The sequence below is a fragment of the Bombina bombina genome, chromosome 5 (assembly GCF_027579735.1).
Source record: "Bombina bombina isolate aBomBom1 chromosome 5, aBomBom1.pri, whole genome shotgun sequence".
In the NCBI taxonomy this organism is placed as follows: Eukaryota; Metazoa; Chordata; class Amphibia; order Anura; family Bombinatoridae; genus Bombina; species Bombina bombina.
In genome coordinates, this window is record NC_069503.1 from 3926297 (window position 1) to 3945890 (window position 19594).

The following is a 19594-nucleotide window of genomic DNA, read 5'->3' on the forward strand; positions in this document are numbered from 1 at the left end:
GGTTTCTGTTTTAAAGATTATCTGTAGACCAGACAAAAAGAGAGGCGTTCTTACACTGTGTAGGACATCTCCGACCTGAGAGTGATAGTTCCTGTTCCGATCCAGGAACAGGGTCTGAGATTTTATTCTAATCTGTTCCTCGTTCCCTAAAAAGAGGGAACCTTCAGGCCTATTTTAGATCTCAAGAATCTAAACAAATTCCTCAGAGTACCGTCCTTCAAGATGGAAACCATTTGTTCCATTTTCCCTTTGGTCCAAGAGGGTCAATTTATGATGACTGTGGATTTAAAGGACGTGTACTTGCATGTTCCCATTCACAGGGATCATCACAAGTTTCTAAGGTTTGCCTTTCTAGACAAACACTTCCAATTCGTGGCTCTTCCCTTCGGTCTTGCCACAGCTCCCAGAATTTTCTCAAAGGTTCTGGGATCTCTGTTGGCGGTGCTTCGGTTATGGGGCATTGCAGTAGCGCCCTATCTGGACAACATACTAGTCCAGGCACCATCCTTAAAACAAGCAAGATCCCACACGGAAATATCCTTCCTGCGATCTCACGGATGGAAGGTAAATTTGGAAAAGAGCTCCTCAGTCCCAAATACAAGGGTAACTTTCTTGGGAACCATAATAGATTCCCTATCAATGAAGATTTTTCTGACAGAAGTCAGGAAATCAAAGATTTTCGATACTTGCCTAGATCTTCAGTCCACTCCTCGGTCATCAGTGGCTCAGTGCATGAAGGTAATCGGGCTGATGGTAGCGGCAATGGACATCATCCTGTTTACTCTGTTCCATTTCAGACCTCTGCAGTTAAACATGCTCAGGCAATGGAACAGAGATTATGCAGACTTGTCTCCTCTAATACTTCTGGAGCAGGGATTCTCTTCAATGGTGGTTGTCTCGGGATCATCTTTCCCAGGGAACCTGCTTTTGCAGACCATCTTGGGTGATTGTGACAACAGACACCAGCCTTCTAGGATGGGGAGCAGTCTGGGGCTCCCTAAAGGCTCAGGGAGTTTGGACTCAGTCAGAGTCTGTTCTACATATAAACATTCTGGAGTTGAGAGCGATTTTCAATGCTCTTCTGGCCTGGCCCCAGTTAGCCTCAGCCCAGTTTATCAGGTTCCAGTCGGACAATATAACTACAGTGGCTTACATCAATCATCAGGGAGGAACGAGGAGTTCCTTAGCGATGACAGAGGTAACCAAAATAATTCAGTGGGCGGAAACCCAATCTTGCTGTCTATTAGCAATCCACATCCCAGGGGTGGACAGCTGGGAGGCGGACTTCCTGAGCAGGCAGACCTTTCATCCGGGGGAGTGGGAACTCCATCCGGAAGTGTTTTCCAGCCTGATTCTTGAATGGGGTCAGCCAGAATTGGATCTCATGGCATCTTGGCAGAATGCCAAGCTTCGGAGGTATGGGTCGAGGTCCAGGGACCCTCAGGCGGTACTGATAGGCGCCCTGGCAGTACCTTGGACCTTCAGTCTAGCATACCTATTTCCTCCGTTTGCTCTTCTCCCTCAGGTTATTGCTCGAATAAAGCAGGAGAGGACCTTGGTGATCCTCATTGCACCGGCTTGGCCTCGCAGGATTTGGTATGCAGATCTGGTGGACATGTCATCTCTGCCACCTTGGAGACTTCCGTTGAGGAAGGACCTTCTAATTCAAGGGCCCTTCCTTCACCCAAATCTAGTTTCTCTGAAGCTGACTGCTTGGAGATTGAACGCTTAATTTTATCCAAGTGGGGCTTTTCAGAATTGGTCATAGAGACCATGATTCAGGCTCTTAAAACTGTAACTAGAAAGATTTACCGTAAGATATGGCGTAAATATCTCTATTGGTGTGAATCCAACGGCTACTCCTGGAGAAGAGTTGGGATTCCTAGAATTTTGTCCTTTCTCCAAGAGGATTTGGAGAAAGGATTATTGACAAGTTCCCTAAAGGATCAAATTTCGACCTTATCTATTTTGTTACACAAACGTCTGGCAGATGTCCCAGATATGCAATCCTTTTGTTAGGCCTTGGTCAGGATCAGGCCTGTGTTCAAGCCAGTTACTCCTCCATGGAGTCTTAATTTAGTTCTCAAAGTTCTTCAAGGGGCTCCGTTTGAGCCTATGCATTCCTTAGATATTAAATTGTTATCTTGGAAAGTTTTATTTCTTGTTGTTATTTCTTCTGCCCGCAGAGTGTCAGAGCTCTCGGCATTGCAGTACGAGTCCCCTTACCTTATTTTTCATTCAGATAAGGTAGTTTTACGTACTAAATTAGGATTTCTTCCTAAAGTAGTTTCTTATCGGAACATTAATCAGAAGATTGTTCCTTCCTTGTGCCCTAATCCTACCTCTCAGAAGGAACGGCTTCTACACAATTTGAACGTGGTTCGTGCCTTAAAATTTTACCTGCAGGCAATTAAGGACTTTTGTCAGTCTTCTGCTTTGTTTGTGGTTTTCTCCGGAAAACGTAAGGGACAGAAAGCTACGGCTACTTCTCTTTCTTTTTGGCTGAAGAGTATCGTACGTTTTGCATATGAGTCTGCTGGACAGCAGCCTCCAGAGAGAGTTACGGCTCATTCAACGAGGGCTGTTGCTTCCTCATGAGCATTCAAGAATGAAGCTTCTGTGGAACAGATTTGCAAGGCTGCAACTTGGTCTTCTCTTCACACTTTTTCAAAATTCTACAAATTTGAAACTTTTGCCTCGGCTGAGGCCGCTTTTGGGAGAAAGGTTCTTCAAGCAGTGGTGCCTTCCTTTAGGTTCCCTGTCTTGTCCATCCCGTATCATCTGCGTACTCTAGCTTGGGTATTGAATCCCATTAGTAATTAAGATGATTGTGTCATTAAAAAGAAAATAAATTTATGCTTACGTGATAAATTTCTTTTTTGACACGATGAGTCCACGGCCCACCCTGTTTTTGAAAGACAGATTGTTAGTTATTATAAACTTCAGACACCTCTGCACCTTGTTACTTCCTTTCTTTCCTTACTTCGGTCGAATGGCTGGGTTGGGAGGGAAGGGAGGTGATATTTAACAGCTTTGCTGTGGTGCTCTTTGCCGCCTCCTGCTGGGCAGGAGTGATATTCCCAATAGTAATTAAGATGATCCGTGGACTCATCGTGTCAAAAAAGAAATACATTTATCAGGTAAGCATAAATTTTCTTTTTAAGCTCTGTGATTACCCTGTATCTAAGCCTCTGCAGACTGCCCCTTATCTCAGTTATATTGATATTCTTTTTACCTCTGTGATTACCCTGTATCTAAGCCTCTGCAGACTGCTCCTTATCTCAGTTATATTAATATACTTTTTACCTCTGTGATTACCTTGTATCTAAGCCTCTGCAGACTGCCCCTTATCTCAGTTATATTGATATACTTTTTACCTCTGTGATTACCCTGTATCTAAGCCTCTGCAGACTGATCCTTATCTCAGTTATATTAATATACTTTTTACCTCTGTGATTACCTTGTATCTAAGCCTCTGCAGACTGCCCCTTATCTCAGTTATATTAATATACTTTTTACCTATGTGATTATCCTGTATCTAAGCCTCTGCAGACTGCCCCTTATCTCAGTTATATTAATATACTTTTTACCTCTGTGATTACCCTGTATCTAACCCTCTGCAGACTGCTCCTTATCTCAGTTATATTAATATACTTTTTACCTCTGTGATTACCTTGTATCTAAGCCTCTGCAGACTGCCCCTTATCTCAGTTATATTAATATACTTTTTACCTATGTGATTATCCTGTATCTAAGCCTCTGCAGACTGCCCCTTATCTCAGTTATATTAATATACTTTTTACCTCTGTGATTACCTTGTATCTAAGCCTCTGCAGACTGCTCCTTATCTCAGTTATATTAATATACTTTTTACCTCTGTGATTACCTTGTATCTAAGCCTCTGCAGACTGCTCCCTTATCTCAGTTATATTAATATACTTTTTACCTGTGTGATTACCTTGTATCTAAGCCTCTGCAGACTGCCCCTTATCTCAGTTATATTAATATACTTTTTACCTCTGATTACCTTGTATCTAAGCCTCTGCAGACTGCTCCTTATCTCAGTTATATTAATATACTTTTTACCTCTGTGATTACCCTGTATCTAAGCCTCTGCAGACTGCTCCTTATCTCAGTTATATTAATATACTTTTTACCTCTGTGATTACCCTGTATCTAACCCTCTGCAGACTGCTCCTTATCTCAGTTATATTAATATACTTTTTACCTCTGATTACCTTGTATCTAAGCCTCTGCAGACTGCTCCTTATCTCAGTTATATTAATATACTTTTTACCTCTGTGATTACCCTGTATCTAAGCCTCTGCAGACTTCCCCCTTATTTCAGTTCTTTTTACAGACTGCCACTTTAGCCAATCAGTGCCGACTCATAAATCACTCCACAGATGGGAGCACAATGTTATATATAAGGCACACATGAACTAACGTCCTCTTGCTGTGAAAACAGTCAAAATGCATTCAGATAAGAGGCAGCCTTCAAGGGTTTATATATTCGCATATGAGCCTCCAAGGTTTAGCGTTCAACAATGAATACTAAGAGAACAAACACAAAATTGGTGCTAAAAGTAAATTGGAAAGTTGTGTAACATTACTTGAGGTTGCAGGGTATCCAGGTCAGGAGTCATTTGCTTTACAGAGGGGGGAGGTTGCAGGGTATCCAGGTCAGGAGTCATTTGCTTTACAGAGGGGGGAGGTTGCAGGGTATCCAGGTCAGGAGCCATTTGCTTTACAGAGGGGGGAGGTTGCAGGGTATCCAGGTCAGGGGGTCATTTGCTTTACAGAGGGGGGAGGTTACAGGGTATCCAGGTCAGGGGTCATTTGCTTTACAGAGGAGGAGGTTGCAGGGTATCCAGGTCAGGAGTCATTTGCTTTACAGAGGAGGAGGTTGCAGGGTATCCAGGTCAGGAGTCATTTGCTTTACAGAGGGGGAGGTTACAGGGTATCCAGGTCAGGAGTCATTTGCTTTACAGAGGGGGAGGTTGCAGGGTATCCAGGTCAGGAGTCATTTGCTTTACAGAGGGAGAAGGTTGCAGGGTATCCAGGTCAGGAGCCATTTGCTTTACAGAGGGGGAGGTTGCAGGGTATCCAGGTCAGGAGCCATTTGCTTTACAGAGGGGGAGGTTGCAGGGTATCCAGGTCAGGAGTCATTTGCTTTACAGAGGGGGAGGTTGCAGGGTATCCAGGTCAGGAGCCATTTGCTTTACAGAGGGGGAGGTTGCAGGGTATCCAGGTCAGGAGTCATTTTCATTACAGAGGGGGAGGTTGCAGGGTATCCAGGTCAGGAGTAATTTGCTTTACAGAGCTGGAGGTTGCAGGGTATCCAGGTCAGGGGTCATTTGCTTTAGAGGGGGAGGTTGCAGGGTATCCAGGTCAGGAGTCATTTGCTTTACAGAGGGAGAAGGTTGCAGGGTATCCAGGTCAGGAGCCATTTGCTTTACAGAGGGGGGAGGTTGCAGGGTGTCCAGGTCAGGAGTCATTTGCTTTACAGAGGGGGAGGTTACAGGGTATCCAGGTCAGGAGCCATTTGCTTTACAGAGGGAGAAGGTTGCAGGGTATCCAGGTCAGGAGTCATTTGCTTTACAGAGGGAGAAGGTTGCAGGGTATCCAGGTCAGGAGCCATTTGCTTTACAGAGGGGGGAGGTTGCAGGGTGTCCAGGTCAGGAGTCATTTGCTTTACAGAGGGAGAAGGTTGCAGGGTATCCAGGTCAGGGGTCATTTGCTTTACAGAGGGGGAGGTTGCAGGGTATCCAGGTCAGGGGTCATTTGCTTTACAGAGGGGGAGGTTGCAGGGTATCCAGGTCAGGAGCCATTTGCTTTACAGAGGGGGAGGTTGCAGGGTATCCAGGTCAGGAGCCATTTGCTTTACAGAGGGAAGAGGTTGCAGGGTATCCAGGTCAGGAGCCATTTGCTTTACAGAGGGAGGAGGTTGCAGGGTATCCAGGTCAGGAGCCATTTGCTTTACAGAGGAGGAGGTTGCAGGGTATCCAGGTCAGGAGTCATTTGCATTACAGAGGGGGAGGTTGCAGGGTATCCAGGTCAGGGGTCATTTGCTTTAGAGGGGGAGGTTGCAGGGTATCCAGGTCAGGAGTCATTTGCTTTACAGAGGAGGAGGTTGCAGGGTATCCAGGTCAGGGGTCATTTGCTTTACAGAGGAGGAGGTTGCAGGGTGTCCAGGTCAGGAGTCATTTGCTTTACAGAGGGGGAGGTTGCAGGGTATCCAGGTCAGGAGCCATTTGCTTTAGAGGGGGGAGGTTACAGGGTATCCAGGTCAGGAGTCATTTGCATTACAGAGGGGGAGGTTGCAGGGTATCCAGGTCAGGAGTAATTTGCTTTACAGAGGGAGGAGGTTGCAGGGTATCCAGGTCAGGAGTCATTTGCTTTAGAGGGGGGAGGTTACAGGGTATCCAGGTCAGGAGTCATTTGCATTACAGAGGGAGGAGGTTGCAGGGTATCCAGGTCAGGAGTCATTTGCTTTACAGAGGGAGAAGGTTGCAGGGTATCCAGGTCAGGGGTCATTTGCTTTACAGAGGGAGGAGGTTGCAGGGTATCCAGGTCAGGAGCCATTTGCTTTACAGAGGGGGGAGGTTGCAGGGTATCCAGGTCAGGAGTCATTTGCTTTACAGAGGGGGAGGTTGCAGGGTATCCAGGTCAGGAGCCATTTGCTTTACAGAGGGGGAGGTTGCAGGGTATCCAGGTCAGGAGTCATTTGCTTTTCAGAGGGGGGAGGTTGCAGGGTATCCAGGTCAGGAGTCATTTGCTTTACAGAGGGGGAGGTTACAGGGTATCCAGGTCAGGAGTCATTTGCTTTACAGAGGGGGAGGTTGCAGGGTATCCAGGTCAGGAGTCATTTGCTTTTCAGAGGGGGGAGGTTGCAGGGTATCCAGGTCAGGAGTCATTTGCTTTAGAGGGGGGAGGTTACAGGGTATCCAGGTCAGGAGTCATTTGCTTTAGAGGGGGGAGGTTTCAGGGTATCCAGGTCAGGAGTCATTTGCTTTAGAGGGGGGAGGTTACAGGGTATCCAGGTCAGGAGTCATTTGCTTTAGAGGGGGGAGGTTGCAGGGTATCCAGGTCAGGAGTCATTTGCTTTACAGAGGGGGAGGTTGCAGGGTATCCAGGTCAGGGGTCATTTGCTTTACAGAGGGGGGAGGTTGCAGGGTATCCAGGTCAGGAGTCATTTGCTTTACAGAAGGGGGAGGTTGCAGGGTATCCAGGTCAGGAGTCATTTGCTTTACAGAAGGAGGAGGTTGCAGGGTATCCAGGTCAGGAGTCATTTTCATTACAGAGGGGGAGGTTGCAGGGTATCCAGGTCAGGAGTAATTTGCTTTACAGAGCTGGAGGTTGCAGGGTATCCAGGTCAGGAGTCATTTTCTTTAGAGGGGGAGGTTGCAGGGTATCCAGGTCAGGAGTCATTTGCTTTAGAGGGGGAGGTTGCAGGGTATCCAGGTCAGGAGTCATTTGCTTTACAGAGGGAGAAGGTTGCAGGGTATCCAGGTCAGGAGTCATTTGCTTTACAGAGGGAGAAGGTTGCAGGGTATCCAGGTCAGGGGTCATTTGCTTTACAGAGGGGGAGGTTGCAGGGTATCCAGGTCAGGGGTCATTTGCTTTACAGAGGGGGAGGTTGCAGGGTATCCAGGTCAGGAGCCATTTGCTTTACAGAGGGGGAGGTTGCAGGGTATCCAGGTCAGGAGCCATTTGCTTTACAGAGGGAGGAGGTTGCAGGGTATCCAGGTCAGGAGCCATTTGCTTTACAGAGGGAGGAGGTTGCAGGGTATCCAGGTCAGGAGCCATTTGCTTTACAGAGGGGGGAGGATGCAGGGTATCCAGGTCAGGAGTCATTTGCTTTACAGAGGGGGAGGTTGCAGGGTATCCAGGTCAGGGGTCATTTGCTTTAGAGGGGGAGGTTGCAGGGTATCCAGGTCAGGGGTCATTTGCTTTACAGAGGGGGAGGTTGCAGGGTATCCAGGTCAGGAGTCATTTGCTTTACAGAGGGGGGAGGTTGCAGGGTATCCAGGTCAGGAGTCATTTTGATTACAGAGGGGGAGGTTGCAGGGTATCCAGGTCAGGAGCCATTTCCTTTACAGAGGGGGAGGTTGCAGGGTATCCAGGTCAGGAGTCATTTGCTTTACAGAGGGAGGAGGTTGCAGGGTATCCAGGTCAGGAGCCATTTGCTTTACAGAGGGGGAGGTTGCAGGGTATCCGGCATAGGAGCCATTTGCTTTACAGAGGGGGAGGTTGCAGGGTATCCAGGTCAGGAGTCATTTGCATTACAGAGGGGGAGGTTGCAGGGTATCCAGGTCAGGGGTCATTTGCTTTAGAGGGGGAGGTTGCAGGGTATCCAGGTCAGGAGCCATTTGCTTTACAGAGGGAGGAGGTTGCAGGGTATCCAGGTCAGGAGTCATTTGCTTTAGAGGGGGAGGTTGCAGGGTATCCAGGTCAGGAGTCATTTGCTTTACAGAGGAGGAGGTTGCAGGGTATCCAGGTCAGGAGTCATTTGCTTTACAGAGGGAGAAGGTTGCAGGGTATCCAGGTCAGGAGCCATTTGCTTTACAGAGGGAGGAGGTTGCAGGGTATCCAGGTCAGGAGTCATTTGCTTTACAGAGGGAGAAGGTTGCAGGGTATCCAGGTCAGGGGTCATTTGCTTTACAGAGGGAGGAGGTTGCAGGGTATCCAGGTCAGGAGCCATTTGCTTTACAGAGGGGGGAGGTTGCAGGGTATCCAGGTCAGGAGTCATTTGCTTTACAGAGGGGGAGGTTGCAGGGTATCCAGGTCAGGAGCCATTTGCTTTACAGAGGGGGAGGTTGCAGGGTATCCAGGTCAGGAGTCATTTGCTTTTCAGAGGGGGGAGGTTGCAGGGTATCCAGGTCAGGAGTCATTTGCTTTACAGAGGGGGAGGTTACAGGGTATCCAGGTCAGGAGTCATTTGCTTTACAGAGGGGGAGGTTGCAGGGTATCCAGGTCAGGAGTCATTTGCTTTTCAGAGGGGGGAGGTTGCAGGGTATCCAGGTCAGGAGTCATTTGCTTTAGAGGGGGGAGGTTACAGGGTATCCAGGTCAGGAGTCATTTGCTTTAGAGGGGGGAGGTTTCAGGGTATCCAGGTCAGGAGTCATTTGCTTTAGAGGGGGAGGTTGCAGGGTATCCAGGTCAGGAGTCATTTGCTTTACAGAGGGAGAAGGTTGCAGGGTATCCAGGTCAGGAGTCATTTGCTTTACAGAGGGAGAAGGTTGCAGAGTATCCAGGTCAGGGGTCATTTGCTTTACAGAGGGGGAGGTTGCAGGGTATCCAGGTCAGGGGTCATTTGCTTTACAGAGGGGGAGGTTGCAGGGTATCCAGGTCAGGAGCCATTTGCTTTACAGAGGGGGAGGTTGCAGGGTATCCAGGTCAGGAGCCATTTGCTTTACAGAGGGAGGAGGTTGCAGGGTATCCAGGTCAGGAGCCATTTGCTTTACAGAGGGAGGAGGTTGCAGGGTATCCAGGTCAGGAGCCATTTGCTTTACAGAGGGGGGAGGATGCAGGGTATCCAGGTCAGGAGTCATTTGCTTTACAGAGGGGGAGGTTGCAGGGTATCCAGGTCAGGGGTCATTTGCTTTAGAGGGGGAGGTTGCAGGGTATCCAGGTCAGGGGTCATTTGCTTTACAGAGGGGGAGGTTGCAGGGTATCCAGGTCAGGAGTCATTTGCTTTACAGAGGGGGGAGGTTGCAGGGTATCCAGGTCAGGAGTCATTTCCTTTACAGAGGGGGAGGTTGCAGGGTATCCAGGTCAGGAGTCATTTGCTTTACAGAGGGAGGAGGTTGCAGGGTATCCAGGTCAGGAGCCATTTGCTTTACAGAGGGGGAGGTTGCAGGGTATCCAGGTCAGGGGTCATTTGCTTTAGAGGGGGAGGTTGCAGGGTATCCAGGTCAGGGGTCATTTGCTTTACAGAGGGGGAGGTTGCAGGGTATCCAGGTCAGGAGTCATTTGCTTTACAGAGGGGGGAGGTTGCAGGGTATCCAGGTCAGGAGCCATTTCCTTTACAGAGGGGGAGGTTGCAGGGTATCCAGGTCAGGAGTCATTTGCTTTACAGAGGGAGGAGGTTGCAGGGTATCCAGGTCAGGAGCCATTTGCTTTACAGAGGGGGAGGTTGCAGGGTATCCGGCATAGGAGCCATTTGCTTTACAGAGGGGGAGGTTGCAGGGTATCCAGGTCAGGAGTCATTTGCATTACAGAGGGGGAGGTTGCAGGGTATCCAGGTCAGGGGTCATTTGCTTTAGAGGGGGAGGTTGCAGGGTATCCAGGTCAGGAGCCATTTGCTTTACAGAGGGAGGAGGTTGCAGGGTATCCAGGTCAGGAGTCATTTGCTTTAGAGGGGGAGGTTGCAGGGTATCCAGGTCAGGAGTCATTTGCTTTACAGAGGAGGAGGTTGCAGGGTATCCAGGTCAGGAGTCATTTGCTTTACAGAGGGAGAAGGTTGCAGGGTATCCAGGTCAGGAGCCATTTGCTTTACAGAGGGAGGAGGTTGCAGGGTATCCAGGTCAGGGGTCATTTGCATTACAGAGGGGGAGGTTGCAGGGTATCCAGGTCAGCAGCCATTTGCTTTACAGAGGGGGAGGTTGCAGGGTATCCAGGTCAGGAGTCATTTGCTTTAGAGGGGGAGGTTGCAGGGTATCCAGGTCAGGAGTCATTTGCTTTACAGAGGGAGGAGGTTGCAGGGTGTCCAGGTCAGGAGTCATTTGCTTTACAGAGGAGGAGGTTGCAGGGTATCCAGGTCAGGGGTCATTTGCTTTACAGAGGGGGAGGTTGCAGGGTGTCCAGGTCAGGAGTCATTTGCTTTACAGAGGGAGGAGGTTGCAGGGTATCCAGGTCAGGGGTCATTTGCTTTACAGAGGGGGGAGGTTGCAAGGTATCCAGGTCAGGAGTCATTTGCTTTAAAGAGGGGGGAGGTTGCAGGGTATCCAGGTCAGGAGTCATTTGCTTTACAGAGGGAGGAGGTTGCAGGGTATCCAGGTCAGGAGTCATTTGCTTTACAGAGGGGGAGGTTGCAGGGTATCCAGGTCAGGGGTCATTTGCTTTAGAGGGGGAGGTTGCAGGGTATCCAGGTCAGGAGTCATTTGCTTTACAGAGGGGGAGGTTGCAGGGTATCCAGGTCAGGAGTCATTTGCTTTACAGAGGGAGGAGGTTGCAGGGTATCCAGGTCAGGAGTCATTTGCTTTACAGAGGGAGGAGGTTGCAGGGTATCCAGGTCAGGAGTCATTTGCTTTACAGAGGGGGAGGTTGCAGGGTATCCAGGTCAGGAGTCATTTGCTTTACAGAGGGGGAGGTTGCAGGGTATCCAGGTCAGGAGTCATTTGCTTTAGAGGGGGGAGGTTACAGGGTATCCAGGTCAGGGGGTCATTTGCTTTACAGAGGGGGAGGTTGCAGGGTATCCAGGTCAGGAGTCATTTGCATTACAGAGGGGGAGGTTGCAGGGTATCCAGCTCAGGAGTCATTTGCTTTAGAGGGGGAGGTTGCAGGGTATCCAGGTCAGGAGTCATTTGCATTACAGAGGGGGAGGTTGCAGGGTATCCAGGTCAGGAGCCATTTGCTTTACAGAGGAGGAGGTTGCAGGGTATCCAGGTCAGGAGTCATTTGCTTTACAGAGGGAGGAGGTTGCAGGGTATCCAGGTCAGGAGTCATTTGCATTACAGAGGGGGAGGTTGCAGGGTATCCAGGTCAGGAGTCATTTGCTTTACAGAGGGAGAAGGTTGCAGGGTATCCAGGTCAGGGGTCATTTGCTTTACAGAGGGAGGAGGTTGCAGGGTATCCAGGTCAGGAGCCATTTGCTTTACAGAGGGGGGAGGTTGCAGGGTATCCAGGTCAGGAGTCATTTGCTTTACAGAGGGGGAGGTTGCAGGGTATCCAGATCAGGAGCCATTTGCTTTACAGAGGGGGAGGTTGCAGGGTATCCAGGTCAGGAGTCATTTGCTTTACAGAGGGGGAGGTTGCAGGGTATCCAGGTCAGGGGTCATTTGCTTTAAAGAGGGAGGAGGTTGCAGGCTATCCAGGTCAGGGGGTCATTTGCTTTACAGAGGGAGGAGGTTGCAGGGTATCCAGGTCAGCAGCTATTTGCTTTACAGAGGGGGGAGGTTGCAGGGTATCCAGGTCAGCAGCTATTTGCTTTACAGAGGGAGGAGGTTGCAGGGTATCCAGGTCAGGGGGTCATTTGCTTTACAGAGGGGGGAGGTTGCAGGGTATTCAGGTCAGGGGGTCATTTGCTTTACAGAGGGGGAGGTTGCAGGGTATCCAGGTCAGGAGTCATTTGCTTTACAGAGGGGGCGGTTGCAGGGTATCCAGGTCAGGAGCCATTTGCTTTACAGAGGAGGTGGTTGCAGGGTATCCAGCTCAGGAGTCATTTGCTTTACAGAGGAGGAGGTTGCAGGGTATCCAGGTCAGGAGCCATTTGCTTTACAGAGGAGGAGGTTGCAGGGTATCCTGGTCAGGAGTCATTTGCTTTACAGAGGGGGGAGGTTGCAGGGTATCCAGGTCAGGAGTCATTTGCATTACAGAGGGAGGAGGTTACAGGGTATCCAGGTCAGGAGCCATTTGCTTTACAGAGGAGGAGGTTGCAGGGTATCCAGGTCAGGAGTCATTTGCTTTACAGAGGGAGAAGGTTGCAGGGTATCCAGGCCACGAGTCATTTGCTTTACAGAGGGGGAGGTTACAGGGTATCCAGGTCAGGAGCCATTTGCTTTACAGAGGAGGAGGTTGCAGGGTATCCAGGTCAGGAGTCATTTGCTTTACAGAGGGAGGAGGTTGCAGGGTATCCAGGTCAGGAGTCATTTGCTTTACAGAGGGAGGAGGTTGCAGGGTATCCAGGTCAGGAGTCATTTGCTTTACAGAGGAGGAGGTTGCAGGGTATCCAGGTCAGCAGCTATTTGCTTTAGAGGGGGGGGGAGGTTGCAGGGTATCCAGGTCAGGAGCCATTTGCTTTACAGAGGAGGAGGTTGCAGGGTATCCAGGTCAGGAGTCATTTGCTTTACAGAGGGAGAAGTTTGCAGGGTATCCAGGTCAGGAGTCATTTGCTTTACAGAAGGGGGAGGTTGCAGGGTATCCAGGTCAGGAGTCATTTGCTTTACAGAAGGGGGAGGTTGCAGGGTATCCAGGTCAGGAGTCATTTGCTTTACAGAGGGGGAGGTTGCAGGGTATCCAGGTCAGGGGTCATTTGCTTTACAGAGGGGGAGGTTGCAGGGTATCCAGGTCAGGAGTCATTTGCTTTAGAGGGAGGAGGTTGCAGGGTATCCAGGTCAGGAGTCATTTGCTTTACAGAGCTGGAGGTTGCAGGGTATCCAGGTCAGGAGTCATTTTGATTACAGAGGGGGAGGTTGCAGGGTATCCAGGTCAGGAGTCATTTGCTTTACAGAGGGGGGAGGTTGCAGGGTATCCAGGTCAGGAGCCATTTGCTTTACAGAGGGGGAGGTTGCAGGGTATCCAGGTCAGGAGTCATTTTGATTACAGAGGGGGAGGTTGCAGGGTATCCAGGTCAGGAGTCATTTGCTTTACAGAGGGGGAGGTTGCAGGGTATCCAGGTCAGGAGTCATTTGCTTTAGAGGGGGAGGTTGCAGGGTATCCAGGTCAGGAGCCATTTGCTTTACAGAGGGAGAGGTTGCAGGGTATCCAGGTCAGGAGTCATTTGCATTACAGAGGAGGAGGTTGCAGGGTATCCAGGTCAGGAGTCATTTGCTTTACAGAGGAGGAGGTTGCAGGGTATCCAGGTCAGGAGTCATTTGCTTTACAGAGGAGGAGGTTGCAGGGTATCCAGGTCAGGAGTCATTTGCTTTACGGAGGAGGTTGCAGGGTATCCAGGTCAGGAGTCATTTGCTTTACAGAGGAGGAGGTTGCAGGGTATCCAGGTCAGGAGTCATTTGCTTTACAGAGGAGGAGGTTGCAGGGTATCCAGGTCAGGAGCCATTTGCTTTAGAGGGGGGAGGTTACAGGGTATCCAGGTCAGGAGCCATTTGCTTTACAGAGGGGGAGGTTGCAGGGCATCCAGGTCAGGAGTCATTTGCTTTAGAGGGGGGAGGTTGCAGGGTATCCAGGTCAGGAGTCATTTGCATTACAGAGGGGGAGGTTGCAGGGTATCCAGGTCAGGAGTCATTTGCTTTACAGAGGGAGAAGGTTGCAGGGTATCCAGGTCAGGAGTCATTTGCTTTACAGAGGGGGAGGTTGCAGGGTATCCAGGTCAGGAGTCATTTGCTTTAGAGGGGGAGGTTGCAGGGTATCCAGGTCAGGAGTCATTTGCTTTACAGAGGAGGAGGTTGCAGGGTATCCAGGTCAGGAGTCATTTGCTTTACAGAGGAGGAGGTTGCAGGGTATCCAGGTCAGGAGCCATTTGCTTTAGAGGGGGGAGGTTACAGGGTATCCAGGTCAGGAGCCATTTGCTTTACAGAGGGGGAGGTTGCAGGGTATCCAGGTCAGGAGTCATTTGCTTTAGAGGGGGGAGGTTGCAGGGTATCCAGGTCAGGAGTCATTTGCATTACAGAGGGGGAGGTTGCAGGGTATCCAGGTCAGGAGTCATTTGCTTTACAGAGGGAGAAGGTTGCAGGGTATCCAGGTCAGGAGTCATTTGCTTTAGAGGGGGAGGTTGCAGGGTATCCAGGTCAGGAGTCATTTGCTTTACAGAGGGAGGAGGTTGCAGGGTATCCAGGTCAGGAGTCATTTGCTTTAGAGGGGGGAGGTTACAGGGTATCCAGGTCAGGAGCCATTTGCTTTACAGAGGGGGAGGTTGCAGGGTATCCAGGTCAGGAGTCATTTGCTTTAGAGGGGGGAGGTTGCAGGGTATCCAGGTCAGGAGTCATTTGCATTACAGAGGGGGAGGTTGCAGGGTATCCAGGTCAGGAGTCATTTGCTTTACAGAGGGAGAAGGTTGCAGGGTATCCAGGTCAGGAGTCATTTGCTTTAGAGGGGGAGGTTGCAGGGTATCCAGGTCAGGAGTCATTTGCTTTACAGAGGGAGGAGGTTGCAGGGTATCCAGGTCAGGAGTCATTTGCTTTACAGAGGGAGGAGGTTGCAGGGTATCCAGGTCAGGAGTCATTTGCTTTACAGAGGGGGAGGTTGCAGGGTATCCAGGTCAGGGGTCATTTGCTTTACAGAGGGGGAGGTTGCAGGGTATCCAGGTCAGGAGCTATTTGCTTTACAGAGGGAGGAGGTTGCAGGGTATCCAGGTCAGGGGTCATTTGCTTTAAAGAGGGAGAAGGTTGCAGGGTGTCCAGGTCAGGGGTCATTTGCTTTACAGAGGGGGAGGTTGCAGGGTATCCAGGTCAGGAGCTATTTGCTTTACAGAGGGAGGAGGTTGCAGGGTGTCCAGGTCAGGGGTCATTTGCTTTACAGAGGGGGAGGTTGCAGGGTGTCCAGGTCAGGGGTCATTTGCTTTACAGAGGGGGAGGTTGCAGGGCATAGTGTGTGAGAGTGTGAGCCATTGATACAATAGCAATAGAGTACGTAAGCTAAGCTTATACCTTATTGCAGGTAGCACAGCTCCATTAGTCACAGATTGTTTAGTAAACGGTGTATATCACTACATATAATTATAGTAGAGTTTGGATACATTTATGGAGTGTACAAAGATTTACCTGTTAAAAGTTTTCACATTCCAAAGGGAACATAACCCCCTGGTTTGGGGGACACAGCACTTATGGCGCTAGCAGGTGTAACGGAGACGGACAATGCGCTCAGCACACACGGACCAGGGGGGGCATCACGTTCCAGCATTAATACAGCAGAAGAGGTCATTACTTATTGCTGCACAGTCACACTAGGGATACAGACTTATGGCTCTAGCAGGTGTAACGGAGACGGACGATGCGCTCAGCACACACAGATCAGGGTGGAATCTGTTCCCTACAGAGGGATCATCTAATTCTACCTTTGTTAGAGATGAGGAGAGTGATTGTCTTTATTGGAAGGAAGCAGTTTATCAACAATTTGCTGTGTACAAAATAAAGGGTTAATCACTGCTCTGCAGGTCTGTGTGTCAGGGAAACGGGTTAAACAATGCTTTGTGTATCGGGAATGTGTTAATCACTGCTCTGCAGGTGTGTGTGTGTGTGTGTAAGGGAAAGGGGTTAATCACTGCTCTGCTGAGCCATCAGGGAAAGGGGCTAATCACTGCTCTGCAGAGCTGTCAGGGGAAGGGGTTAACCACTGCTCTGCTAATCTGTGTTTTAGGGTAGCAATGCTCTGTGTGTCAGGCAAAGGGTTTAATCACTGCTCTGTATGTAAGGGGAGGGGGTTAATCGTTGTTCTGTAGATTTGTGTGTCAGTGAAGGGGTTAATCACTGCTGTATGTGTCAGGGGAAGGGGATATTAAAGGGACAGTCAAGTCCAAAAAAAAAAACTTTCAGGGTTCAAATAGGGAATGTAATTTTAAACAATTTACTTTTAGAACCAATTTTGCTTTGTTCTCTTGGTATTCTTAGTTGAAAGCTAAAGGTTCTTATGCTAATTACTTAGACCTTGAAGGCCGCCTTTAATCTGAATGCATTTTGACAGTTTTTCACCACTAGAGGGCGTTAGTTCATGTGATTCATATAAATAACATTGAGCTCATGCATGTGAATTTACTGAGGAGTGAGCACTTATTGGTTAAAATGCAAGACTGTCAAAAGAACTGAAATAAGGGGGCAGTCTGCAGAGGCTTAGATACAAGATAATTACAGCGGTAAAAAGTATATTATTATAACTGAGATAAGGGGCAGGCTGCAGAGGCTTAGATACAAGGTAGTTACAGAGGTAAAAAGTATATTAATATGACTGAGATAAGGGGCAGTCTGCAGAGGGTTAGATACAGGATAATCACAGAGATAAAAAGTATATTAATATAACTGAGATAAGGAGCAGTCTGCAGAGCCTTAGATACAAGGTAGTTACAGATTTAAAAAGTATATTAATATAACTGAGATAAAGAGCAGTCTGCAGAGGCTTAGATACAAGGTAGTTACAGAGGTAAAAAGTGTATTATAACTGAGATAAGGGGGCAGTCTGCAGAGGCTTAGATACAAGGTAGTTACAGTGGTAAAAAGTATATTATTATTATAACTGAGATAAGGGGCAGTCTGCAGAGGCTTAGATACAAGGTAGTTACAGTGGTAAAAAGTATATTATTATAACTGAGATAAGGGGCAGTCTGCAGAGGCTTAGATACAGGGTAATCACAGTGGTAAAAAGTGTATTATTATAACTGTGTTGGTTATGCAAAACTAGGGAATGGGTAATAAAGGGATTTTCTTTATAAACACAGATTCTGGTGGTGACTGTCCCTTTAATACCAGGGAGAGTCAGCAGGTAGAGGGCGTATCTGGCTGTGTAGATAATTCTTGCAGAAAGCGTTTGATTGGTACAGAAATAGCGAAACAGCTGTGTGGGTAACAGGAGGGAGACTTTCTGGCAGTCTGTTGGTTGTTTTTTACATTCATTGGCTTTTTCTTTACCTCTCACCCAGCTCCAGATTTTCATACCAAGCTTAACTTCCTGCCCACTGGTCTTCCGGCCGATCCCCACCCAGCACCTCCGCAGCTTTTCTTGCCAAACCCTCCGTACCAAGCACTTCCCTCTGTGGGGCTTCAGAACGATCGAGGTAACGTGGATCGTCCTTACCCCTGCCCAGACTGCCACCGCAACTTCATCCGCAAGTCGCATCTCACCAGCCACCAGCGCACTCACAGAGGGGAGCGACCGTACCCCTGCGAGGTCTGTGGGAAGAGGTTCCACTATCGTCACCACTTGGTGGGGCACCAGCGCATCCACACGGGGGAGAAACTGTTTTCTTGCGAACACTGTGGGATCCAATTCAACCACAAGGGCAACTACCAAACGCACCAGCGGCTTCACACAGGAGAGAGGCCGTTTTCCTGTGACAGATGCGGCAAGAGCTTTAATCGCAAGGCTGATCTGATCACCCATTGCCGTATTCACACAGGGGAGAAGCCATTTACCTGCACAGATTGTGATAAGAGCTTCAGTCGCAAGCAGCATCTTGTCACTCATCGGCGGCGGCATACGGGCGAGACTCCCTTCCCCTGCGACCAGTGTGAGCAGCGGTTTGCTCAGCGCAAGACACTTCTGCGGCACCAAGAATCTGTGCACTCTGCTGAGCGACCCTACAGCTGTGCTGAGTGTGGGAAGGGATTTGCTTGCCGATCTCACCTCCTAACGCACCAACGCGCCCACCAGAATGGGGGAGGGAGCTGTGGGGCTGGGGGAAAACCATTTTCTTGTGATCAGTGCCGAAAGAGCTTTGTGGCACAGCCACATCTGCAGGCACATCAGCGGGTTCACACGGGCAAACAGGGCGAGAGGCCCTTCACCTGTGCCGACTGTGGCAAGGGTTTCAACAGCCGACAGTACCTTAGCAGACACCAGAAAATCCACACGGGCGAGCGTCCGTTTCGCTGTAATGTGTGTGGGGACAGTTTTATCCAGAAACCCAACCTGGAGAGACACAAGGGCATCCACAGCGGGCAGCGCCCCTTCCCCTGCTTGGTGTGTGGAGGTAGCTTCTATAAGAAACATAACCTGGTACGCCACCAGCGGATTCACACCGGGGAGCGTCTGCACTTCAGCTGTAAAGTATCGCAGCCAGTCGTACAGCAATTCATTACAACCGAGGAGGATGGTGAGAGTGTTACACTCAAAGAGAAGTCAGCAGAGAATCCTTGTAAGAACGTTTGTTGCAATCGTACTGGGGGTGGGCGCTCTGAACAGTAAAGGGGAGAGGAGAACAATGCCAAGGTGGGTAAGCCTTCTGATAAAGGCTGGCACTCAGATAAGGGTTCTGTGGATGGCAATGCACAACGGAGCATGGCACATGGTTGTAAGGCAGAAGATGACAGCTACAGGATACCTAATGAGGAGGTAGAGTGTGGCACACAGATGGCAAAAGGGGATAGTTCCTTGCCAGATGGGCTAAATATCAGACTGGTTGGATGGCAGTCACTGAGAAATTACAGGACTGAAATAGAGGGATGCAGATGTAATGAGGTCTGACTGCACTTGGCATATAGACCACTTGGTGAGACGTCGGGCACAAACAGTAAGGAAGGAGCCTAATGAGAGAAGCGTAGATCTATATGTGTATCACAGTATGTGTGTGTAACTATATACTGTGCATAGATCAGTCATTCCCAGTACGCAGTAAGTACATCTCACCTACCATTTATTAGCAAGAGTGGTCAGGAAATGGCATATGTATATGCCAGAAATACGCATTGGGCCAGGCAGACAATATGAGTGTAAGAACAGGCACCAAATCATAGACCTGTTAATAAAATATTGTTTTCTGTAAGAAAGTGCTTTGTCTTTTTTTGTGTGAAATACATAGCTGTGTAAGTACCTACAATTAACTGACTATACAGGACAGATACACACTAACAACTGATTGACTATACAGGACAGGTACACACTATAACAACTAACTGACTATAACACACACAGTATCAGTAACAGGACAGATACACACTATAACAACTGACTGACTATAACACACACAGTATCAGTAACACAGGACAGATACACACTATAACAACTGACTGACTATAACACAGACAGTATCAGTTACACAGGACAG

At 49.0% G+C, this 19594-nt stretch overlaps 1 protein-coding gene across 1 annotated transcript in view; it reads left to right on the plus strand.

Moving 5' to 3' along the window:
- Positions 1–19316, plus strand: part of LOC128659677 (gastrula zinc finger protein XlCGF57.1) — a 134808-nt gene extending 115492 nt beyond the window's left edge. Inside the window, exon 6 of the mRNA XM_053713251.1 lies at positions 17471–19316. Coding sequence (XP_053569226.1) covers positions 17471–18735 — 1265 coding nt within the window. The 3' untranslated portion in view covers positions 18736–19316. The remainder of the gene's footprint in view (positions 1–17470) is intronic.
- Positions 19317–19594: the final 278 nt, after the last annotated feature.